The 26,779-nt window shown below is 39.7% G+C and overlaps 1 protein-coding gene across 1 annotated transcript in view; it reads right to left on the bottom strand.

Annotated features, from left to right (window-relative positions):
* CAST (calpastatin) overlaps positions 1-26,511 on the bottom strand; it is a 131,951-nt gene extending 105,440 nt beyond the window's left edge. The window contains exons 1-2 of the mRNA XM_090276516.1: positions 26,304-26,511; positions 14,805-14,867 (exon numbers count right to left, since the gene is read on the bottom strand). Of these exons, the coding sequence (XP_090132642.1) occupies positions 14,805-14,867; positions 26,304-26,378 (138 nt within the window). The 5' untranslated portion in view covers positions 26,379-26,511. The remainder of the gene's footprint in view (positions 1-14,804; positions 14,868-26,303) is intronic.
* Positions 26,512-26,779: the final 268 nt, after the last annotated feature.

The following is a 26,779-nucleotide window of genomic DNA, read 5'->3' as shown; positions in this document are numbered from 1 at the left end:
AAGGCATAGATGTAGTTGTCATCATTGTTGAAGCACTCTCTTCCATTATTCTTCTATTATCTATGCTGTTTATTGTACTTTTTCCTCTGATTAAAAAATAGTTTACAATAAAGAGAAAAACAGGATGAAGAAATGTAAATCACTCAAAATCTTGCCATGCAAGACAACTTTCACTTATTTTTCTATTTTTATGCAAATACAAAAATCTGTACAATATGTTTTATGTTATGTAAATGGAATTGTAAGTCTTTCTTTTTTTAACCTAACAAACATTTTCCTCTCTCATTAATTGTTTTCAAAGCATGCTGTTAAAGACACCTCCATCTCTAAAGCTGTGCCCTAACTTTACCAATTCCTTATTGCTCCAAATTGCTTCTGCCCTAGTTTGTTATTATGATAAATAAAGCTATAATAAGTATGCTTGTACATAGCCATCAAATACACCTCTGATTCCTAGAATTAGAATTTGAGTGAAAATGGTTTACTTATTTTTTATGCATGACTCTTAGTCATTTATTTCACATTTCTAAATATCATTTGGTCTTATTAAAGGAAAACTTTAATCATATTTCTAACATTTCAATCTTATAATTTGTAAATTTTCAAATATTTAAAGAAATTTTACATGAGAAGTCAAAACCAAGCAAGCTTCTTTCTTAAAATACACACACACACACACACACACACACCTGACATCTGTTAATTCAGAAAATCAAAATCAACAGTTTAAGACCACTGCTAAGGCTAGAAATGTCTAACCAGTTTTTTAACACTGTGCCACAGCAAGGAATTTCCTCCTTTTAACCACTGGGTGTCCCCTGAACTATAGGTTTAGCATTCCAGCAGACAACACTGTCTCTCACATCTAAGAAGTATTTCAGCAACCTTTCATCTGTGTAGCTGGTAGTAAGAATCTTCATTATCTTTTAAATGTGTTATTTTAAAAATTCATTATTCAGTTTCTGTTCAGCTTTCACTATTCAGTGAAATGGATGTATGGTTTCAGATTTTATACTCTCAGTGTTTTAAGAAAGGAAGCAGGAAAAAATGAATAACAAAATTATACTCAGAGAAGCAATTTTTATCCAAATGCTAAGTGCAACCAAAATTGAAATGTGACTATGATATCATTTTAGCTCTCAATTTCCTATAAGAGAAATGTTTTTCTTCAGAACTGTATTTGCAGATTTCAGCATGATACCTTTCTGGAACATACTAAAGTCCAAAAATTCTCCTTGAGCTCGAATTAGACCATGTTGGAATCAGAGGTTTGATTTGCAAAAGAAAAATCCCAGGGATGCCAACCTTGATGTGAATAACCAACCAGAAAGTCTAGAACCTTAAGGATTGAGATCAACAAGTTTAGAATTCACCTCTAAGTTCTTTCGAAATAATGTCTTTCTTATTTGCTATTGTTCAATTAATAAATGAATCCATTACCTGTACAATTCAAGAAATCCGTAACATGTGATGCATCTTAACACGTTAATCTCTTTTGGTATAAACACTGATTTCAACTTCTACTTTTTGCTTTACTGATTCTACGTTGAAAGAGAACAGTCTGTGCAGAGTCTCCATTGACTCAGCACCTTCTCAGCTGTAACAGGGAGGACTACAATATTCCAATCTTCCTCAGCCCCCATCAGTCTGGAAATATAAGAGGGTATTATCACCCTAAATAAACCCTTCTTCCAGCCTTCCCATCCAGGACACGGCAACGTCCAGCTTCCCCTAGCCTTTAATTACTTCCTTCGTTGACTTGTTCACTGATTTCTCCTTTCTACCTCCTACATGCAGGCACTTACCAACATTTGTTTTTGGTTTTTTTCTTCTCTATTTTTTTCTTCAATAATTTCAACCAAGAATTTTGACAGTGAGGGTAGAAAAGAAGATGGTATGGGAGCTTGAGAAGTTTCAAAGGCAATTATTTTTAAACCTGTTTATAATAAGGAAGACTGAACTTATATGTGGGCTAAAGAGAAGTCATTGGCCAAGATGGAGGCGTAGACAGACACGCTGCATCTCCCTCCACAACTAAGAAGGGATACAACTACCTCAAAACTAGAAACAACCAGAAGTTCCAGAAAAATCAAACTGCATGGAAGTCCAACAAACAAAGATATAAAGAAGAAATACTCATCCAGACAGTTAGGAGGGGCAGAGCCAGGGTGGAGAGGCTCAGTGTGGTGGGGGCAGCAGCGGCAGGCCAGTGGAAAGCTCAGTTACATGTTTTAAAAAGTCAGGAGGAACACCTGGGGAGCGCTCCAAGCTCCTCACCAGACCGCGCAGCTCACGGTCCCAGCACCGGGGAAAACCAAGCCTCATTGCTTCTGACTGTGTAAACCAGCGGGGGTTGGGGCAGAGGCAGAAACTGCCAGTCTCTCAGAGGAGTCTGCTTGTTTAAAGGGCCCCCACGGTCCTAAAACATCGGGAGACCCACCCACTCTGGGAACGACGACCAGGGCTACAGCTAGAGTGCCACCAGTCTCATATGGAAGTGGGAGAAATGCCTGGAAAAGGGGCGAGTGCTGGGCAAGTGGCATTGTTCCCTTTCAGATCCCTTCCCCACATACAGTACCACAATGTGGTGAAACAGGTCGCCCTGTACTGACGAATCCATAAGGCTCTGCCCCTTAAACATAACAGGAATGACAGCTCTACCTAAGACACAGAGGCAAACAAACATAGGAGTCTGTCAAGATGACAAGACAGAGAGGTATGGCTCAAAAGAGGGAACGGATCAAGGTTCCAATGGGAGCACTAAGTGACAAGGAGATAGCCAACCTAACAGATGTGGAATTCCAAACACTGGTGATAAAGATGCTCACATGCTTGACAGATATGCTTGAGTATGGCAAACGCATAGGGGAAGAAGTGAAGGCTATGCTAAATGAAATGAAGGAAAATCCACACAAAACCAATGGTGAAGGGAAGGAAACTGGGGTTCAAATCAATGATTTGGAACATAAGGAAGAAAAAAACAGTCAACCAGTACAGAATGAGGAAAAAAGGATTGAAAAAAATGAGAAGAGGCTTGGGAACCTCTTGGACAACTTTAATCATACCAACATCCAAATCATAGGGGTGCCAGAAGAAGAAGAGGAAGAGCAAGAAATTGAAAACTTATGTGAAAAAATAATGGAGAGAAACTTCCCAAATTTTGTGAAGGAAATAGACATACAAGTCCAGGAAGCACGGAGAGTCCTGGGCAAGCTGGATCCAGAGGGGACCACACCAAGACACATCATTATTAAAATGCCAAAGGTGAGAGATGAGAGGATCCTAAAAGCAGCAAGGGAGAAGTGGAGAGTTGCCTACAAAGGGGTGCCCATAAGACTATCAGCTGATTTCTCAAGACACTTTGCAGGCAAGAAGGGACTGGCAAGAAGTATTCAATGTGATTAAAAACAAGGACCTACAGCGAAGATTACTCTATCCAGCAAAGCTATCATTTAGAATGGACGAGCAGATGAAGTGCTTCCCAGACAAGGTAAAGCTAAAGGAGTTCATCATCACCAAGCCATTATTATATGAAATGTCAAGGGGACTTAATTAAGAAAAAGAAGATCAAAACTATGAACACTAAAATGACAACAAACTCACAACTATCAACAACTGAATCTAAAAAATAAAAACAAAATCCAACTAAGCAAACCAGAATAGGAACAGAATCATAGGTATGGGGATCATATGGAGGGTTATCAGCTGGGAGGGTGGAGGGGGAGAAATGGGGAAATGGTGCCAGGATTAAGAAGCATAATCAGTTAGTACAAAATAGACAGGGGGAAGTTAAGAATAATATAGGAAAGGGTGAAGCCAAAGAACTTATATGCATGACCCATGGACATGAACTAAGGGGGGTGGGATTACTGGAGAGAAGGGGGTTACTGGGCAGAGGGGAGCAAAGGGGAAAAAAATTGAAACTATTGCAACAACATAATCAATAAAATATACTTTAAATGGGAAAAAAAGAGAGAAGTCATTAAATAAAGAGTAAACAACAAAAGGGAAGAGTTGAAGGGACAGGTCCTAGGAGAACAGGGAAGAAATGGAGTTAGTACTGGCTCCCTCCCACATGGTCCAAAGACTCTTTGAAATGGTAGCACTCTTAACATGCTTCAGTGCCATGCCGTCCCCAAAACATGGCAGAGCAGAGCTGATAAAGAGGCTGGGGAGGAAGGTTATCTTAAAAAGAAGAAAGAAAGCAAGAAACCAGAAAAAAATGGCTATGTGTGCCAGGCCCTGTGCTATGTACTCTATAAGAATTATCCCAGGCCTACTCAACATGTGCTCAGAAGATCACGGACATAAGAGTCACCTGGGGTAATTGGTAAAAATATTGATTTCTTGATCCCACCTTAGATCTGCTAAATGGATCAATGGGAATTGGGCCCAGGGCTCTGAATTTTTCATGCTATCTCTAGGCATGTAAAAATATGAGAATCACTGTGTTACCTCACGTAATATCATTTTGAATGCAACAGGCTTCACTTCTATCTTGTCCCTATAGCTATGACTTTTGCCTGTTTTATTGCTCAATGTTTCTTATTTTTCTCCCTGCTTAATGTACTTCCAATCTATGCTAATGTCTGGTAAGTTTTTCCCTAAACTGCTATTTTTGTCAGGTCACTACACAGACTAACACCATAATGACTCTAATCACTGCTACCATTTATAGAATGTAACAGGCACTGTGACTGTATGTTTGGAAAAAGTCCAGCCATTGTTAATATAACAAGAACAATTTGCGTGACATTGATGTAACCTGGCAACCAAGGAGAGTGGACTGGAATGCATATGTGTGAACAATGATGACTTCACTATACTAGTTAGTGGAGGTGGCAGATGCCATTGAGTGAGAATGCATACTGTGTTCCTATAGCCTTCAAAATGACTCAGTGAGTAGAGCAACGAATCTGCATCAAATTTTGATTCTAGCTTGAACATTCCTTTGGATGATTCAGAAGGCTGCAGCTATGGGAAACTGCTGATTGGCAGCTGCATCATGACAATGTGCCCGCCCATACATCATGTCCGTACAGAGATTTTTGGTGAAACATCACATCACGCAGGTGACTCAGCCCTGCTACAGCCCAGATTTGATGCCCTGTGACTTCTGGCTTTTCCCAAAACTAAAATCACCTTTGAAAGGGAAGACATTTCAGACAGTCGATAGGATTCAGGAAAATATAACAGGACAGCTGATGGCGATTGGGAGAACTGTGTGAGGTTCCAACATGCCTACTCTGAAGGGGACCAAGGCATCTTTGTCCCACGTACAACATTTCTTGTATCTTGTATCTTCTTCAATAAATGTCTTTATTTTTCATAATACATGGCTGGATACCTTCTGGACAGACCTTTTATGCACCAAGGCAGGAAAAACAAGCTTCCTAAAAATAAATTAAAATTAGGCTTCCTCAGACATTTTCTCTATAGCATAAAAAGGTAGAAAATCATGAAGCAACAGATACAGAGTTTTCGAGGGAATAGAACTGTTATCCAAAAATGCTGTACAATTTTCTACTCTTTTTTTTTATGCAAAGCATACAGAAAAACACTCTTAGATCCACACAGACTCAGAAAGTCACCATTTGTCCTCCCTCCCTGGAAAAATTATCCTAAAAAATATTCTAGTCAGTGGAAAAATAAATGAAAACTTTGACTGAAAAAAAAAAAAAAAAAGGAAACATCAATCCAAAAGAATTTTGGAGTTTTTCTTAGTCAGTTTAACCTCCCAAATCAGACACCTAGTTGGATTCTGGGCTGGCTGCTAGAGTCTGTGCCTCCAGGTAAGCATGGTGGGCCTGCCCTCGGTGTACCCCTTCAGCTTTGCCTTTTTCTTGGCACTAGGACATCAGCTTGTGCAGCCACAGTTAACTCCTACAATTAATAATGATTCCTTAAAACACTGTATACTACAGAACTCTTCCAAATTTTCTAACAACAGTGAAATCATTTGCTTATGGGTACAGTGTCCCAGAAGACTTGGTAAAGAGAAGTATGTTTGAGACTTCCAACTTCTGGTCAAGATACAGGCGTAAGTAAACATGCTTCACACCTCCTTGCACAGCTACAGAAAAAATTACAACTGGACTACAAAACAAATATTACCCAGAACTGTGAGAAAATCAAGCTGTATGGAAGTCTGACAACAAAGGATTTAAAGAAGCCACATTCGTCCAGACAGGTAGGACGGGCAGAGACAGGGAGAGAGGTGGAGAAGTGTGGGAGTGACACAGAGAGGTGGCGGAACAGACGGTCCAACATTCACATGCCCTGGATAAAAACCGGGAGAGATACCTCAAGAGCAAGGGATCCCAGCCCCAAATCAGACCACCCAGCGTGCAGGGTTCCAGCTACAACTTCTGGCTATAAAGACTAGAGGGGTTTGGGGTGGCAAAGGAGACTGCTGGATCATCAGAAGACTCCTCTTGGAGGGCCCGAAGGGACTTAGAACATACACAGACCCACCCGGTCTGGGATTCAGCACCAGGACAACAGCTGGAAGGGCACAAGCAGAATACAGGGAGAAAGTGAAGTGACTGGAAATAGGGTGAGTGCAAGGAGACAGCTTCCTTACAGGGAAACCTCCAGAAGTCAGGCAGCAGCACTGTCCCTCCTCCAAGCCCTCCCCCCACACAAAGCCACAAAACAGCGAAACGGGTGGTCCCCCCCAACCACCAGAGATCACCTAAGGCTCTATCCTAAACAGTTTGCAGGTCCACTTTTCTATCACAGGCCATGCTACTAAGACAGGGAGTCAAAGCAGCTCTATCTAATACACAGAAACAAACACAGGGAGGCTACTAAATTGAGGAGGCAAAGAAATATGGCACAATTGAAAGAACAGAACAGAACTCCAGAAAAAGAATTAAACAAAATGGAGATAAACAATCTATCAGATGTTGAGTTCAAAATACTGCTTATCAGGATGCTCAAAGAACTCACTGAGTACAGCAACAGCATAAAAAAGACCTGAGGCAGAAATGAAGATTACATTAAGTGAAATAAAGAAAAATCTACAGGGAACCAACAGTGGACGGGATGAAACTGAGAATCAAATTAATGATCTGGAACATAAAGAGGAAAAAACCATTCAATCAAAATTGCAAGAAGAAAAAAGAATTCAGCAAAATGAGGATAGAATAAGAAGCCTCTAGGACATCTTCAAACCTACCAACATCTGAATCATAAGGATGCCAAAAGGAGAAGAGTAAAGGCAAAAAATTGAAAACATCTTTGAAAAGATAATGAAAGAAAATTTCCCTAATTTGGTGAAGAAAATAGATATACAAGTCCAGGAAGCACAGAGGGTCCCAAACAAGATGGACCCAAAGAGGACTGCTCCAAGACACATCATAATTAAAATGCCAAAGGTTAAAGATAAAGAGAGAATCTTAAAAGCAGCAAGAGAAAAGCAAAGAGTTAACTACAAAGGTGTTCTCATAAGACTATGAGCTGATTTCTCAAATGACACTTTGCAGGCTAGAAGGGACTGGCAAGAAGTATTCAAAGTGATAAAAACCAAGGAGCCCTGGCTGCTGTGGCTCAGTGGATTGAGCATCAGCCTGCGAGCCAAGTGTTGCTGGTTCGATTCCCAGTCAGGGCACATGACTAGGTTGCATGTCAGGTCCCTAGTTGGGGGCACGAGTGAGAGGCAACTGCACATTGATGTTTCTCTCCCTCTCTTTCCCCTTACCCCTCACTCTAAAAAAATAAAATAAATAAACAAATGAATAATTTTTTTTTTTATTAAAAAACAAAAACAAAAAACCAAGGGCCTACAACCAAGATGACTCTATCCAGCAAAGCTATCACTTAGAATAGAGGGTCAAATAAAGTGCTTCCCAGACAAGGTAAAGCTAAAGGAGTTCATCATCCCCAGGCCATTATTATATGAAATGTTAAAGGTACTTATTCAAGAAAAAGAATATCAAAACTATGAGTATTAAAATGGCAACAAATTCACAGATATCAGCAACTGAATCTAAAAAACCAAACCAAGCAAACAACCAGAACAGGAACAGAACCATAGATATGGAGATCACTTGGGAGGGTTACTAGCTGGGAGGGGGAAGGGGGAGAATGGGGGAAATGATGCAGAGATTAAGAAGCATATCTGGTAGGAACTGAACAGACAAGGGGATGTTAAGAACAGTATAGGAAATGTGAAGCCAAAGAATTTATATGCACGATCCACAGACATGAACTAAGGGGTGGCGGGATGGATGGACAAAATGGGGATATGGGGGGAAGGGACAAAGGGGGAAAAACTGGGACAACTATAATAGCAAAATCAATAAAATATATTTAAAAAATAAAGAAGTATGTTTTCCTCCCTCAAAAACACAGCACATAATAATGGCCAGACTAAATACCATATAATATGCCAAAGTACTTGAATACTGGTTTTCTACATATTTAAAAACCTCACAAAATGACTCCTTTATTAATTGGAAAAGATTAATCTATCACAAAGCACATTATTTATCATTTTCAGTCTAGGCACTGTTAATGATGTTCCTTTGCTAGCTCAGCTTAAACGTAATACATACATGTTGAAAAAGGATGTAGGGAAATATACCAACGTGGAAGTAGCAGCTTTCTGTCCAGGTGCTAGAATTTGAGATGATGATGGTTTTCTTTAAAGCCTTTCAGTTCTAAATATTTTTCAATGACTGTTTTAGCTGTATGATCATTAAAAAGTTTCTAAAATCAGTATATATAATAAGTATGGACATACAATACCACCCCACTAATTTGAGACTACACACAAAATTTTATAGCAGTAGTTATAAATAAGTGGTAAGATTCTGAGTAATACTGTATTTTTTTCCCCACAAGTACATATTACTTTTGTGATTAAAAAAAAAGACAAATTTCATTAGGAGAAAAATGTAAAATAAATGATAGTAATTCAATACTTAATTTATGCATTTTAGAAGAATAAAAGGTAAATCTTGAGGAAAAGAATTCCACCAATATTATTATGGTAAAGAAAATATATTAAATACCTTTTCTTTTAAGGCACAATTTCTATTCTTTACTATCTAAGTCTCCTTTTTTTACCTATTAAAATACTTCTATCATTAAATTTGAGTTCTTAAAATAGACTCTGTGAGGTGGTACCTATTTTATGCTTTAAACTCTATTCCTTAAACTTCACTGAAATATGTTGCTAAAATGCTCACACTCCCCCAGGGTGGCCAGATGTGTTAGTCAAATACTTTAAATAGATTTGATTGAAGGGTTGGAAAGACTTCCTGTTCCATTGTATTTAAAGGTGCTGATGTTAAATGTTTTCTTTTTTTTTTTTTTTTTGTCTTGCTCTCTAGTCAATGTATCTTTGGCTTGTTAGCCCTTATAATTTTTGGTCTTATAATTCCTCTGCATCTGAGAAGGACTTAACAAAATCATGACTGTATAAACAGACAAATACATTCTGAGACACTAGTTACTCTACTCCAATTTCAAGCATTTGCATTGCAAATGCAACATGACCAATGTTATTTTAGTTTCAAGATTCCATTAAACTTGACACAGACACCTTAGGATCACTTAGTGGCTATCTAGGGGACATATTACAAACAATAAGCACTATTTATGATAGCAGAAAAGAAAGAGTTCTTAAATTCACACAGCTGTATTCACCCCCATACATCTGTATATAAAACAACATAATAGTGGTTCTCACCCAACCCCACTGTTGCTTATCCTGGTTATAACTTCCCAAAGTCCTCCTCTGTACCCCTTTTCTTGCACCTCTAAATGATGCAGCAGAATACTAAGCGGAGGAGGGAAAAAAAGCCAAGAAGTACACCTGAGCATAGAAAGCAAATTTTCAAACTACCTTTGTTCCAGAGGCCTGGGTCTGACCTTGGAAGCCTAACCCAGTATATTTACATATGTTGAGGACAACGAGTTATTTACCTTCTGGAGGTAAATGCTAGTTTGAAAAGGCATTAACAAAACCCAAACTAAGCTTCTCTTGTTCAACGGAGCAGTAGGTAAGAAAAATATTTGGGAGAAAGAATTGGTTTCAGGAAATCTTTTCTCTGGTAATCTTGAGAAGAAAAGATGATGGTAAGCAGCCACAGTGGTAGGTAGGGCAGATAACAATTCCAGATTATATGTGGTTTCATAACTATAACACAAAGGCTAAATTAATACCTAATGTAAAATGATTTCCTTGAACTGTTATCAGGGCCACAATGACTGACTCACACATTTCATTAAGAATTAGAGACTCCTTGGAGTCAAACCATATTGGAAACATACCTTGATTACCAAATCATCCGCCCATAGGTCTGTCCACTCTATTAAATAGAAATGGGCAGAATTTGGTGAGATAATAATCTCCACCCCACAGAATATCTCTACAGTGATTTACACCACGGAAATGGAGGAAAGCCTCTATCCCTTCTTTGCTTCTGTTGGCTGGGACAGAGCAGAACAGACTGCTATGTCCAGCCTCTGGCCCGAGTACATTAGCTGTAAATCTGAATTTCTCAAAAGTGTTATGAAACAATGTTGGAATTACCTGAATTGCTGATAAAGACAAGAAAAATTTCTTCTTCCTTTTATTGAGGTAGAAGTTCACTCATCTTTTCAGTTTCAAACTGAAAGTACAGTCTGCTTCCTCTGACACAAAATTTTGATTCTCCCCTGGCTGCAAGTGTAACAGGGCTCCTTGTCAGTTTGCCAAGCCCTTTATAAAAATGGAAATAAGGTACCTTATAGTCCAGATATTATTTTTTAAAATGGCCTAACACTGTGCTAGTGATTGTTGCCTAAATCTACAATGTCCATTTGCTCTAGATGTAATACTTAAGTTTCCATATAATGACATAATTGGTGATAATGAACTAATAAGAACTAGCCTACTATCCACTTGACTATATTTAAAAAGATTTCCTGGACTTCTGGCCAAGATGGAGGCCTAGGCTGACATGCTTCATCTCCCTCCACAGCTAAGAAGGAATGCAACTACCACAGAACCAGAAATAACCAGAAGTTCCAGAAAATAAATGGAAGTCCAACATATGAAGTTGTAAAGGGGTGGTGCTCATCCGGTGAGTGGAAGGGGCGAGGCCGGGGCGGGGAGGTTGGGCTGTGCTGGCAGCAGAAGTGGTGGCGATGGTGGCATGACGGCAGTAAACATAGACACTCATATTTGAGGGGAGGTGAGAGGCGCCTGGGGAGCATCCCTGGCTGCGGACCAGACCCGTCAGCTTGCAGTTCTGACACCGGGGAGGGCAGCCCCCATTCCCTTGGACTGTGAGGCCCGGAGCGGGTGGGGTTGGAGGAGGAGGCTCCTGGTCTCTTAGCAGAGAATGGATGGCAGGGGTCCATCTTGGACCCCCACCGCCACAAAAGGTGCCAGAGCATGGTGAGAAGGGTCGCCCAGTTGTGATGAGTGCACAGGGCTCCACCCCCTATAGCACAGGAGGTGTGACAGCCCCGCCCAGGAAGCAAAGGTAAACACAAAACTGTCAGGATGGCACAGATCATGATAGATATCCCGGTGACACAGCTGACCAGACAGCAAATATCTAATCTAATGAAGCAGCAGATAGGGAATCTTTCTGAAGCACAGTTCAGAGCTTTGGTTATAAAAATGCTTACAGACCTAACAGCAGATCTTAAACAAGACGGGAAAGGAATGAAGGCTAGGCCTGCTGAAATGAACAAAAACACATACAAAACTAGTGGTGAGGGAAAGAAAACCAGGGATCAAATCAACAAATCGGAACATAGGGAAAGAACAAACAGTCAACCAGTGTAGAAAGTGGAAACAAAAAGTGAGGAAAATGAGGAGAGGCTCAGAAACCTATGGGACAGCTATAAGTGGTCCAACATCTGAATCATAGGGTTGCCAGAAGGTAAAGAAGAAGGACTAGAAATTGAAAAAGTATGTGAAAAAATAATGAAGCAGAATTTCTCTAACTTGGGGAAAGAAACAGACTTACAGGTCCAGGAAACACAGGGAGTTCCAAAAAATCTGGACTCAGGGAGAACCACACCAAGACACATTATAATCAAAATGTTAAAAATTAAAGATAAAGAGAGAATCTTAAAAGCAGCAACAGAGAAGAAGAGAATTACATACAAAGGGGTCCCAATAAGACTATCAGCTGATTTCTCAAAAGGAACTCTGCAGGCAAGAAGGGACTGGCAAGAAATATTCAAAGTAATGAAAAGCAAAAACCTACGACCACAATTACTCTACCCACCGAAGCTGTCATTCAGAATAGAAGGGCAGAGAAAGTGCTTCCAGGACAAAGTAAAAATGGAGGCGTTCATCAAATCCAAACTGCTGTTATATGAAATGTTAAAGGGACTTGTTTAGGACAAAGAGGATCAAAATTATGAACATTAAAATGAAAACTGTATCACAATAACCAACAACAGAAGCTAGGGAACCGAAACAGAGGCAAACTAATAAGTAGGCAATGAGAGTGGGAAAAGAATTATAGGCATGAGGAACATTATGGGGGAAGTCATCAGGGAGGGGGAAGTGGGGAGAGGGAGGGAAATGGTGAAGGAATTAAGAAGCATAGTAGGAGGGAGTGGAGTAGACAGGAAGATGTTGAGAAGAACTATATACACAGCCAATGGGCATGGACTAACGGGGGGGGGGGCAACGGGAGGGAGGGGGCCCTGGGTGGAGGGGAACAAAGGGAAAAGAAACTGAGACAATTGTAACAGCATAATCAATAAAGCATATTTTTAAAAAAGAAAAAATTAAAAATATGAACAGTAATAAGGCAATAAATACATGTCTATCAACAACTGAATCTAAAAAACAAAATAAATGAACAAGCAGAACAGAGACAGAATAATAGCTACAGAGAATATTTTGATGGTTGCCAAATGAGAGGGGCATGGGGGGGGGGTGGAAAAGGTGAAGGGATTAAGAACTATGAACTGGTTGATACAGAACAGTCATGGGATATAAAGTATAGCATAGGGAATATAGTCAATAGTAGCCTAATAACTATGTGCCGTGTCAGAAGGGTGCAAGATTTATTGGGATGGTCACTTATTAAGTTATATAATGTTTAATCACTGTGGTGTACACCTAAAACTAATGTAATAATGTATGTCAGCTGTAATTGAAAAAAAATATTTTTAAAAGATTTCCTTTTTTTATGCACATAGTTTCATCTTTATTAATATTAATGGAGAATAACATCTAAAAATATTATTTCCTGATTTGAAGACTAAAGAAACACTCTTGTTTTCAAACAGAAAATTATTTGAAAGAAAATTTATCTGGGAATATATTTAAAGAGTAGGGTTGGTAAGGGAACTGAATGATATTATTTAGATTTTCATGCTTATAAAAAGGAAAAATGTGGTTTTTCATGTGGAAATTTATTTTTTAATATTTTAACCAAGAAACAGAATAAAATCTTAATAAAAGTTTATGTTTTCAATAAACATTTGCCCTCCTGGGCAAAAAAAAAAAAAATTCACTACAAATTTTCTTGGTAAGAAATCATCTAAAGTATGTCCTCTTGTGTGTAAGTAATGGAAACAGTAGTAGAAAGCAGAGGAGTAAACCTCAGTGCAGAATTCCTGCAGGTTGTAGCTATCACGTCCTCCTTATATATTAAACATACTGAAATGCAATGAATATTTCAAAACTGCAGAAATGAAGCAGAAAGAGGAGCTAACTTTCTGTAAACACATCGATAAAATAGAGAAAAATAAAATGATCACTTTATGCTTTCTAAATTCCCATGTCCCTTTCAGGACCTGACTGTTCTGCAAGTTGGAAATGACACAATTTCTATTGAATGAGGATGAGCTCATCTATTCAGATTTAAAAGGTAAAAAGCAGCAAAAGGGAGGCAAGTCCAGTGCCCTTTGGAAGGACAGCACTTTCACATGACCCTTCCACGAAGAAACAGGCCAGTGTGACAGTGCACACAATGGTGCATCATTCAGTGAAAGAAGAAATTCACAGGCTCACAGAAAAGCACCTCAAAGTGGGGAGATTTGGTTTTACTAGTATTTCCACAGAATTGATCCAAATAAAAATAGTTCTTTCTCTCTTCCTTTTGTTTAGGAACTTGAATGACTGGTTAATCTAGGCCCTCGCTGTCCTCCTTTCACAGTACAGTCTAATGAAAAATGATTTCCTCGTGTGGAATCTAAAAACAATATAAACAAACAAACAAAATAGAAACAGATTCAGAGATACAGACACTATTTTGACAATTGCCAAATGGCAGAGGGTTTGAGGGGCTGGGTATAAAGGTAAAAGGATTGAGAAATTCAAATTGGTAGTCACAAAGTAGTCAGTACAGTATAGAGAATATAGTCAATAATATTGTAATAACTATGTGTGGTGCCAGGTGGATACTTGAAATGTTGGGGGAATCACTTTGTAAAGTATATGATTGTCTAAGTTCTATACTATACACCTGAAATTAATACAAAATAATATTGAAGGTAAACCATAACAGAAAAATAAAAGAAAATAAAAAGATTTCCTTTTCCACTGCAGCATTTGGTTTTCCCTTTTCAATCTACCATGTTCACAAAAAAACATTTAAGATTCACCAATTCCTACAAGGAAAATATCCTGAGTTTTATTGTTAAAGATGCTTTTTCCAAGAACACTTTTTATTTATTTTTTTAATGATTTCCACTTACATTTTTTAATCAAGTCTTAGTTAAAACTAAATTTGCCAATATTCCAGTAGGAGCTCTTTGCTACCACATTATTGTTTCAAGTCAAATTCACAGTTTAAAACCAAGAGAAAATTAAAACCCAGTATTGTGTAAATTACCTCATCTTCTTCTTTCTTTTCTCCTGACCTGGAAGGCGATCCACTGTTTTTTTCATGGACATGCTATAAAAGAAGAAAACACACAATGTTTAATAGAGGGAGGTGATACAAGATAATATAATAGTGACTTCAATCCCAAAGGGCTAAATATATAGACTGCTAAGAACAAGGACCCCTTTAATCTTCCTCCTGAGAATGTTGATAATTCTACACTCACCGATGTGGGTGGCTTTCAAAAATCAAGGGTAACTACAGACACGCATTTGCGATGTAGAAAGTCAGTCAGTCTGTAATTAACCAGGCACAGATCTGATTGTGATGCCGAGGTGGCATCTCATCTCCTACAAAATGCATCATGGAATTTTAAAGCCCAAATTGCCTGCGTGGGAGACGTCTGGCTCCTAATGGAGATGAGATGTCTGAGGACCATATTGAGAGTAAAGTCATACTAAGCCTCAGTTCAGCATGGACAAGAGAGGGGACCACAGCTTCCAAGTCAACCATCACTTCTGATGGCCCTTGGGAATTTCCTACAGTTCTTCTAAGTATTCATTAATGCAGAAAGATAAACCCTGAGTGGAAAGAACAAATCTGCAACTTCCATTTACTATGGCTTTAGAATTTCATGATGTGCAGAAACAGAATTATTTTTCTTGCTAGGACACTGGAGATGAATGCAAGTATTTGTATGTGGCATAGAAATGCTTTAAGTAGCTCCCATGCTCATTTCTTTTGATGGTAAGGTAAAATAAGCCCTATAGTTTATTAAATTTTTCTGAGAAATGAAGAAAAAAGATATGTTCCTGAAAAGAGCGTACGAAGTATTATTTCATTTTTTGCACATTATGAGATGAGCAAAAAAATGGGTAAAGGAAACCTAATTGTAAAAAATAAAAATTCATTACTGGGTTCAATCCCAATCACGTTGAATTAAATCAAAATATAAAATTCCATTACATTCTCTAGAATAGAATCATAGTATGGATATGTAGGTAACTGAAATTATTCAAATATTATTTACAAGGCACTTTCATATACATTCTTATTTAACTATAAAAGAGATTAATGTTATTTTGTAGATTAAAAAAAAACTAAGAATAAGGGTCATTTGGTGTGCTTTTCACAAGGTCATACACCTAGTAAATGGGAAAAGTTTACAAAGCAAGTTTTCTGAATTAAAATCTGGTGTTTGTCACTGTGCCATGCTAAATGGAATAATAGTTCCTTTAATCATATCAATAGATATTTTAGTTAAAAAAAAAAAAAAAAGAAGAAGAAAAGGCCAAGGAATGCCAGATACATTGCTGGAATCTTTCAATAGTCTTCTGGTATGAAAAACTAGGAAGAAATCACTTTCATGAATAGACAGTCCTTCCCCAAGTGAAAGACTGTCAGGAACTGGCGGGCTGTGCAATAGCTTGGTGAATGAAGCCCTTGCAGGGCTGGTTTTACCTGCATGTTGCAGTCAAGGGTTTGCTCATCCACAGCTTAGAGCAATCAGTACTGAACAGTTAATGAATCTTGAGGGGAAAAAAAAAAAAAAAAAAAAAAAAAAAACACTTAAAAGCCCACATATGTATCAGAGCAAGGTGGGAAATGATAAGTTTTAGAATAATTGATCAACAAAAGATTCCAAAAGGCCAGACTAGGCAGAAGAATTAGTAGTCAACATTTGGAGATAGAATTTGAGAGGGACAGATCTGCAATGACAGAGATTTACCCAAACTGTTTTCTTCCCAAACTGGTAATTTAGAACCATAATATCACATTCATTTATAATCTCCAATTCCATATCGTTGTCAGGCTTGATATAGGTAATAACACAACAATATTCACTGTTTTTACCGAGCAGTACTGTTTAGAGTGCCTCATTTGCTTGCCAGGAGGTAGTATTATCATTCTATTTTACAAATGAGCAAACTTAAAAGAGGCAGTTTGCTCTTGTCTGGTACAACATTCCATGTTCTCCACAAGGTCTCCACTTTCTGCTCATGTGGCAAATATATATTATGATTTATTACCCCACAGTAAATGCACAGCCTTTCCTCTCTAAAATATTGGTATACAGATTATTTTTCTTTAGAAATTTTTTAAAAGTGGTTTCCTGATAGTGTTTCAAAATTTCAGTTCTCCAATTTAACCAACAATATCAGTTACCTGCTTCCACTGAAATGTTCAAAATCCCTCAAATTTATGTTGGTTCCAAATAATAGTTTGGAAGGTATATATATAACAACTATTTAAATGTTGAGTCACAATAAAAACTTATAAAAATTATGTATGTTAAGAATTAGTATTCTGTCATTTTAAAAGAAATATTTGCTCTCAATAGGAAGTTTTTTCTATAATACTGAAAAGTATAACGACATAAATAAAAATCACATAAGTGGTAAAATTGTTTAGAAACTGTATGGATTGTACTTTTCCATTTTCTGTTTTTTAACCTGGATTTTTATTATAAAATTTTTCTAACATATAAAAGTTGAGAGATTAAGACGTTGAATGTCAATATTCCCATCACTTAGATTCAACAACTAATAACACTGCTGCCATATTTTGTCTTACCTTCATATATTATAGACAAATGCATAGATCTATCTATCTACGTTTGTATATATAACTGAATTTGAAAGTAAATTGGAAATATTCTGAAACTTTACCCCTAAATATTTCACCAAGCATCTCCTTAAATTGAGACATTTCCCCATTTAATACCATCTCACTCTAAGAGAATTAATAAGTTACTAATGCCATTCAACTTCCCATAAATAGCAATTTTATAAATGAACTACTGCTCTGACCACTTCCTGCAGCTTATTCAATACTCGGCACCATATTAACGGTATAAAATTAATTATATCTTTTCACTGAGAGAGGTTCAAAGTGCCTGATGTTTTAATTCATGGAATAATTAAGCACTTTTGACATAATTGAGATGATGAAATGAAGTATTTGGAAAGGATATATGTCAAATTTGATCCAGCTTAGGAACCTGCAGTAAGACTTTGTAAAAGCAAAGAGAGAAAACTTTGTCCACTACTGTGCGAGGCTGATGAGGTGGGGACAGGTGAAAAGCATGAGAAGGAAAGAGAACCGAGCCACAAACCTAATAAATCCAAGGAGTTTTCTATAGAAGGAAAAAGCACCAACGTCTACTCTGTGCTAAGACGTGTGCTAGGCATCTCCCTTATGTGCTCCTCTCTATGCCCCATGGCAATTCTAGGGCTACACACTGTCACCTTGTTCTACAGATAAAGAAACAGAAGATCTGAAAGGTAGGATCTTCCGCAGTCACACCACATATCAGGATTATAGTCTTATTGCTACAGACTGGGCTGTGCTGGAACTAGTTAAAAGCTGCCTGAGATCTTGAGATTCGATTAAGAAAGTCTCATCTCAATCCAATACTCTAAAATGAAAACCACCACCAAAAAAAAAAAAAAAAGCAACAAAAGCAAAACAAAACCTTTCTAGTATAAAAATCGTTTGTTTTGTAAAATTAACCAGGCACACGATATCTATAAATGTTGTCCTGATTTAGCAGCTGAAGACCACGCCAAAGACAGGAAGAGCAGGAGGCCAGCCCTGAAGCAGGGAAGGTTTCACTGGGAAAACAAGGCCACAGAAGACAGGGAGCTGAGATAAAGGATAGAGACAGGCTGTGTGACAGGAGGTCAGAGGCAGGGAAACCATATAAAGAGGGCTTTCCATTCCCCCTCAACAAGGAATAATTTTCCACCCTGACTGGTATGTCTCAGTGGGTTGCGCATCATTCTGCAAAGCGCAAGGTCACTGGTTGGATTCCTGGTCAGGGCACATGCCTGGGTTGCGAGCCCAGTCCCAGTTTGGGCTTGGGGTGCATGTGAGAGGCAACCAATTGATGATTCTCTCACTCACTGATGTTATTTTTTTTTACCTCTTTCTCCATCCTTTCCCCTCTCTAAAAATAAATAAATATTTTTTTAAAAAGGGATAATTTGCCAAACTATTTCTAGCCCCTGACATTACCACATATTTGGCAAGTATGTTGTTTTTGTCCTCATCCTAGGAAATAGCATTTATATGCTAAAATCTTCTACCATAGCAAATGTAAACCTGTCAGGAAATCAGCCAGAGCCAGGAGCAATAAGGCCTGGAGCCTGTGCTTTCACCTGGCTAAGGAAGGTCCAGCATTTGGGCCTCCTCCCCATTGTTACCCAGATACGCCCATATACTTTGCACAGAATAAGTTAGAATCAACAAACTTCTACCCATGTAAAAGAAGAAAGAAGGTAGAAACAAATGAGCTTCTCCAAATCAAAGGCCAGCTGTGAATGAGGACCCAATACTAGTGTGCTTCTGAAATGTCTTTGTTTTATTTAAAAAAAAAATAAGATAAGTTTCTTTTTGTGGGGGTGACAAAAACATTCTAAAATTAAATTGAGGTGATACTTGTACCATCCTGTGAATTTATCATTTGTGAATTATATACAAAAAAAAGTTGTTTTAAAAAACCAGTAAAGGTTATTTGAAAACAACTTGAAAATTGTCCTTCTTCAACTTGAAGGCCATAGAGATCAATATTTGGACATCCCGCCACAGCTGTTCCAAAACCATGAAGCAATAAAAAGTTATCTTGGTGCCCTCTGGACTTGTCCAGGGCGCAGAGTTCAGCTCTCGGGAGCACCACCGCTGCACTTACCGAGAAAGGTTTGTTTGGGGGCCCCCTGAGAGCCAGAAAGCCTTCTGTCAGCAGCGGGTCCCATCCTTCAGGAAGGGCCACAGGTACCTGGGGAATGTTTGGAAACACTCCAGCTAGAGCCCAGGGATTTGGAGTTAGTTTGCTTACGGTCGGGACTGGGCATAGGCACAATTTTCCTAAAACTCCCTGACTGATCCTAATATGCAGCTAGAATTGGAAATCACTGATGTTGAGGGGAGATTTGTGGCACTGTGACAGGAAGTGGAGTTTTCTGCTCCTCAAATCACCCCTCTGTGTTGGCCTCCACGGGGGCACTCAGGGTCCGGCCGGAGGGCAGCCCTGGGCTCCTGGGTAAGCTGGGGTTGCTCCACCAAGGAGCACAGGGCCTGGTGTTCACACCCGCGTTTCCTGACTAACCCTGAGCCCTGCCCTATGCGAGGCACACCATATCTTCGTATCTGCACATAGGTCTCTATTTTCTTAGTAAAGCAAACAAATTAGCTCTTTATTGTAGACTCTCTTGCTTACTAATTACTTCATAAACACATATTTTGCCTTCCTAATCACATGGTAAACTACATTCTACATTCTTTTTTTATTTTCCTAGTTCTGTGGCAGGGCCATGACAGATCATGATTAAATGACCACATTTCCACAAACCTCTAAATGTTCCCTATGAAGCACTTTTGGTTTTTTCAGGTCAGTTAACTAGATAAAAGAACAAAAAGCTGGAAAAACATAGCTTGAAAAATTAAGAGACAATGTGCAAATTGGTATTTCCTGCCAAGTCCCTTAAACTCTTATTATTGTATGTATTTTGCTTGCTCAAACAATATTGTTCAGCAACAAGCAGGACCAAGATGTAAAGCTTGTTTGGCTTTTTCACAGCCTCCCTACCCTGTGCCCGGAGCCTGTCCTGCTGGTGTAGGCCGGAAGGTGGGGTGGGGGGGTGGGGTTTGCTGGCTCCCTGGATTGATGGCGTCAGGCTGCTCTTGACCAGAGGGAGGAGGGAAGGAGACTGGAGGTGATGGGTAGGTGGTATTTTCCCCCTCCTGTCTGCCTCTGGGAGCCTCTGCAGTAGGATCTCCTGAAGGGCAATTCAAGGGTGGTTCCAGCTTCTGCAGGGTGATTCAGCACCTTCCTCCACCTTTCCAGTCTGGGAATGGCAGCTTCCTGCAATTTCTAATCTCTGGGTTGCCTCACCCATCCCAGATGGCTTCCCAGACTATTCTATAACCTGGGTAACCAATTCCCTGCATTTCAATTCCTGACAAACTCTGGGACAGAAAGAGCATGGATCTGAAAGGCTATGTGACCTTGGGCAAATAATTTAACCTCTATTTCCTTTTTTTTCCCCTTGTAAAATGGAGCTAATGGTACTTACTGCCAGGGGCTAGCTATTTATGAAAGGAGCTGTTAATGAGGAGCCTAGCCCATTGCCTGGTTTAAGAGGATAAAAGTTATTCCACTCTTTTCTTTTTCTCTGGCACCAATCTGATTGTGGTGAATTATTAGACAGTAAAATGAATATGAGATATAAGCAAAAGTTTTAAAGGGTTCATTTTTCCAAGGCTGTAACTATTAGAGCAGAAAATTTGTTTCTTACTTTTTATAAGTACACAAGAACTAGATTCATCTGATAAGTTTAAGTCTATTACTTTGTCTGTCTCATGGCTGTGTATTATATTAGTCTCACATTTCCATATTACATCTAAGGAAATGAAGTACACAGGGAATAGAGAATTCATTTTCCAAACAACCTACACTCCGTTGGCCACAGGTACAAAACAGTTAAATGTGCAATTCCCACACTTCAGAATACCCACACTTTAGAATACTTTGCAAGGGGGGGGGGCGGGTGTGTGTGTGTGTGTGTGTGTGTGTGTGTGTGTGTGTGTGTGTTGGTGGGGCTGGGAGTTGGAGAGATAAAACAAGATTGACATAATGTGAAAATGTCCATAATTATTGAAGCCAGATGATAGGTACATGAGGAGTTCTTTATATTATTCTCGCTTCTCCTGATACAAATTTTTGAAAAATTTAGTCCTTTTATCTCAGGAGTATCTATTTCCCTAGTCACCCAAAGGCAATATCCTAGTCATTTCACTTTATTTTCATGCCGAAAACCCCAAACTCATGGAGAAAGCTAGTGTGAGAGTAATAATCTATTCATTTTTTAAAAATTAGTGAGTAGAGAAAGTCAAGAAATGGTATATAAAAATGGCAATAGCAATAAAGAAGACAATTTTAAAAGAAAGCAAAAATATTATACAGTAGAGGAATACAATAACTAAAATGAAAAATTCACTAGAGGGATTTTCAAAGGCAGATTTGAGCAGGCAGAAGAAATATAATAACCTGAAGATAGGACAGTAGAAGTTATTGAGTCTGAGGAACAGAAAGAAAAGGGATTAAAGAAAAGTGAAGAGAGCCTGAGGATCCTTTGTGGATGTCCCAGAAGAAGAGGAGAGAAAATAAGCAGTAGATTACTTAAAGAAATAATGGCCTGCCCTGGTCAAATGGCTCAGTTGGGTGGAGCACTATACCATACTCCAAAAGGTTGTGGGTTCGATCCCTGGTCAGGGTATATGCCTACGTTGTGGGTTCCATCACTGGTCAGGGTGTGTACAGGAGGCAACCGATCGATGTTTCTCTTTCACATCAATGTTTCTCTTTCTCTCTCTCCCTCTCTCTCTCTTTCTTTCTCTACCCCCCCCCTTCTCTCTCTAAAATCAATAAAGACATATCTTTGGGTGAGGATTTTAAAAAGGAAATAATGGCCTACAACTTCCCATATTTGATGAAATATGAATATAAACAAGAAGCTCAACAAACTCCAAGTAGGATGATCTCAAATCCACATTATAATCCAATTGTAGAAGTACAAAGACAAAGAAAGAATCTTGAAAGTAGCAATAAGATTGCAGTTCTCATCAGAAACCATAAAGGTCAGAAGGCAGTGGGCCAACCTGCTGTACAACATTGAACCTATAGTCAACAATAATGCACTGTACAACTTAAAAATTTGTTAAGAGGGTAGATCTCAAGTTCAATGTCCTTACAATAGAATAAAAAAAAGAAAAATGGTAAAGAACACAGATCCTTGAATACAATGCTACATACTTTATATGTATATGTAAAACTAATGGGGATGTATGTTGAATGGGTGTAGAGTTTTGATTTTTCAAGATAAAAGAAGTACTGGAGACAGATAGTGGTGGTGGTTTCATAAGAATACAAATGTACTTAATTCCACTGAACTTTACACTTTAAAACTAGTTAAGGTGGTAATTCTATGTTATGCGTATTTTACCACTACCACCACCACAACAAAAAACCTCAAGGAAAAAACAGAATAAAGATGGGCTGCTTAGAGACGTCTTGTATCCCACTGAGACAACCTACACAGAACTAATTATCCACCCATTCACCTCAGCATCTCAAAAGACCACCCACTGTTTCCACCCCCAGCCAGCTATATCATTCTTTAAATAGCACTTGTAGAATATAATTAACTTTCTGGGAAGTGTCAAAACTGATTAAAGAACACTATTATCAGGTGTTACTCTTAGTTTAAAAGTCTTATCTGCAATGGGAAGCAAAGTAACTCAGACATTGCCAGCCTAAAAACTAAAGTATCTGACCTCCAGTCACCCAACACCTTAAAGCCTGTGCCCTCCTTGGAGACACTATAATTTGCGTTCCTAATCTTAAACATCACGGCAGCCATGTGGTCTGTCCAGCCATGGAAAATTTGTGACAGACACTTCTCCCAGACTGGCTGCAATGATGCACCTCCCACGTGACTGGGCCCATGGGTCTAATTAAACTAAGGAACACCTTTAATTAACAAGGCCAAATCGAGTCAACTTAGGACTCAGGAATGTGATTACTGCTGTAAACCTAATTTTCTCTTCATTATTATGATGTTCATCAGATGTTCTTCAACTCTAACTTTTTACATAATTCTTCAGAAGATCAATGATATTGATGTTATTCAATATGGAAACATACATTGTAATGTTTCACCGATTGGCTTTATATATGGCATTCCCTTAAAAATATCACAGATATATCTTTTAATTATTTTATTTTATTCTGCTTAAATTTCTAAAGTTAGGTAATTCATAATTGTTTTTCCAATATTTAAAGAGCCCCACTAAAGATACTTTAGTTATAGGATTTCCCAGAAGTGTAATATGTAACATATATCACATACATGTTATATATATATAAGTATATATGCACATATATCATGCATGTATATATGTTATAAATTGGCTCCATGGACCGTTAGGGGCTTTATTGGTGGGGCTTTTGTATGTCTGTGTGTGCATGTGTATTTTGTTGTGGAAAAATGTTCCTTAACTTTCATTTAATTCTCAGAAGGGTCTGTGAGCACCCCCTCACAACCACCATACAAAACTGGTTAGGAACCTAGGCTGTACTGTCCAAATGTGTAGCCATTAGTCACTCATGCCTATGGAGCACTTGACATGTTTCAGGTGTGAACAGATTTTGATGAGTTAATGAGAAAGAAGACATGAAATAAATGATTTGTATATTGATTACATGTTGAAATAATGTCTGACACATAGTGGGTTAAATAAAATATGAGTATTAATTTATCTGTTTATTTTTGCTTTTATGTGTCTGTTAGAAAATTCAAAATTATATATGTGGCTCACTATATTTCTACTGGACAGCACTAGCTTAGGAAAAGTCAAGGTTTGGCCACAGGCATATTGCTGATTGTAAGAGGTCCCTACTAGCAGACAATTTCTGTAATATTATCATTCCAAAATTGAATTCTAGGAGAGGTTTTAGCAAAAATGACACACTACTCCTAAAATTAACAGTTAAAAGCATGAATTTAAACGACTTTCATCTAAATATTCCCACATAACTTCCTTTAGAGAATCATGAATTTGAAATAATTTTGATATCAACTCTGAACCACTGACATCCATATTTGCGGATAATTCATGTGGTGCATTTTGATAAGAACCTCAAAACAATAATGACTGAAAGCAAACTCTTGCTTTTAACATATCAATAACATGCTACATTTTAAAAGCCCAGAATACAAAATGGAAACATTCATGATGAAATATCTCAAGGGAAACCAATATTAAATGTATATATGTATGGTGCTTTGATTCATAAATCTAATGAATCCCTGATGGAACTCATTTTATAGGTATGAAACAGGTTCAAAAAGGTTGACTCATTGCCTTTTGCAAACAAGAACTCTGTCTTGTTCTCTACTGTGTACTTGGAGGCTAGCACTTTGCCTGGCATATAGTAGATGCTCAGTAAATGGTCACTGTCTGATAAGTAACAATTTATTAATTCCAACATAAGATTTCTCTCTAAAGAAGGTCTGATTACAACATTATTGCTTTTTTCCATACCACAAGCTGGTAGAGAGTGGTGTACTTTACTAATTTTTTTATCCTCACCATAAATCGATGAGATATAAATATTTTCACTCTCTTGGTTAACAAAATGACTGTGAATTTCTTTTTTTGAGGGGGGGGTGCAATCTATTGTAAAATTGTGCTTTCTGGTTCCTGCACATTACAAGTGCCAGCTTAACTAGATATCACATTTAATTGGTTGGCCTCGCATTCAAAGCACTAAACAAATGGAACATCTTTGTCCCTCATCCAAATTACAGTAATAAAGAACAGAGCAGCGCTACCCGCCTCCTCTACCGCCACCCCTTTGAGTTGGAGAATGCACGACCAATAACATTCCTCTAAAAGTTTTAAGCTTTACTCATGGATTAAAAACAAACACTAGATATTAGCTCTGGACAGCTAAATCCTAGTTTATCCAGAAATCCGCGTCCTGGGGCGGAATTCCTCCAGCATAATTTGTTTCATTCAACTTCTGAGCCCGAACTGAGCCCGACGCTTCTGCTCACACAGACTCGCACGTCCGGGCGCGCTCCCACATACCACCGCAGGGTGAGTCTCAGCCCCTCCCGGAGCCTAACCTGAAGATCAGAGAGGAGGTCGCACCCGGTCCCCACCTCTTCCCCGCCAAACCCCGGACGGACAATGCCTCGTCCCCACTCCCAGAAAGGCAAAGAGAACACATTCCCTTCCAGGTTCTGCCCGGAAACGATCGCTTCTATTTACCGTCTTGTACCACCAGCTTGCGAATGCCATGGTGATAACCGGTTTGCTCTGAGCCGCGCGAGGAATCGGGGTGCAGTGCTGACGGCGCGAGGCTGGCACTCCACCTGCCCTGGACTTAGCCGGCACTGAGTTCTGCACGTCCTGCTGCTGTCAGGTGGGCGGGCACCTGGGCTGGGCCTGACGCAGGCCCCGCCCAAAATGGGCTGGCCCCTCCCCCCAGATTTGGCTCGGCGCTGGGTAGTAAAGATCTGTTATTTCTCCCGCGGCCACACCCTGCAGCCCTGACTACACGGAAGACAGGATCTCGCAGTCCATTTGAAAATCTTAACCCACTCTGGGAGCTGGGGGCGGGGGGTCCCGACTGACCTATGGTCCCATTTCATCTCCACATCATTTTCACTCGAGTCTCACCAACCAACTTTTCCCGACGCGGGCCACCCACTTATCCGGCTCACGCCACGCCCAGCGCACTTAGCCCAGGCCCGGGAATCCCTGACCACCTCCAGCCACCTGTCCTGCAGCGGGCACTGAGTCCCTCGCCCTTCGCAGGAATGGGAAGGGGCGTGAGGGCTGCATGCCACGCAGGCTATGCCCAGAGGAGGCGGCCCACGGCTTCTGGGCGGGGGTCCTCCCAGTGCACAGCCCCGCAGCTCGGGCAGGAACGCCACTCACCTCCTGGGTGTGGCGGGCCGCTGCGGCGCGCCGGGGCCGCGGGGAGGCAGCGGGCTTCTGGCCCGGCTGGGACATGGCGAAGGGGCGACGAGCGCAGCCTCCAGGAGGGCGTTGCGGAGACTGGAAGGGAGGCCGGGGCAGGGAGGGGCCGGCGGCGCGCCCGTGAGGCAGCTTTTTCGACCCAACCCCAAGCTCGTGCAGGGGCTGCCCCAAGCCCCGCTGGGCCCTCCCCTTCCTGCCCGCTGCTGGCTCTAGCGGTCCGGGCCTGAAACTTAACACCCTCGGCCCCCCATCTCCACTCAGCGACCGTCCCCGCCCCCCTCCCTAGGACTGTTAGGTTCCTTGTGGGTCACAGAGAGGAGGAGCTGGAGGTCGCGGGGTTCCTTCTTCGACTTGCCCAGACTTATCGTGCAGTTGTGCAACGGGAGAGCGAGACCCGGGCGTGGCCCGTCTACGCCTGGACTCTTCTCCCTAAG

Source organism: Furipterus horrens, unplaced genomic scaffold, assembly GCF_987537825.1.
Source record: "Furipterus horrens unplaced genomic scaffold, mFurHor1.1.pri manual_scaffold_5, whole genome shotgun sequence".
In the NCBI taxonomy this organism is placed as follows: domain Eukaryota; kingdom Metazoa; phylum Chordata; class Mammalia; order Chiroptera; family Furipteridae; genus Furipterus; species Furipterus horrens.
The sequence above is the reverse complement of the archived record's forward strand: the minus strand, read 5'-3'. Positions and strand labels throughout refer to the sequence as shown.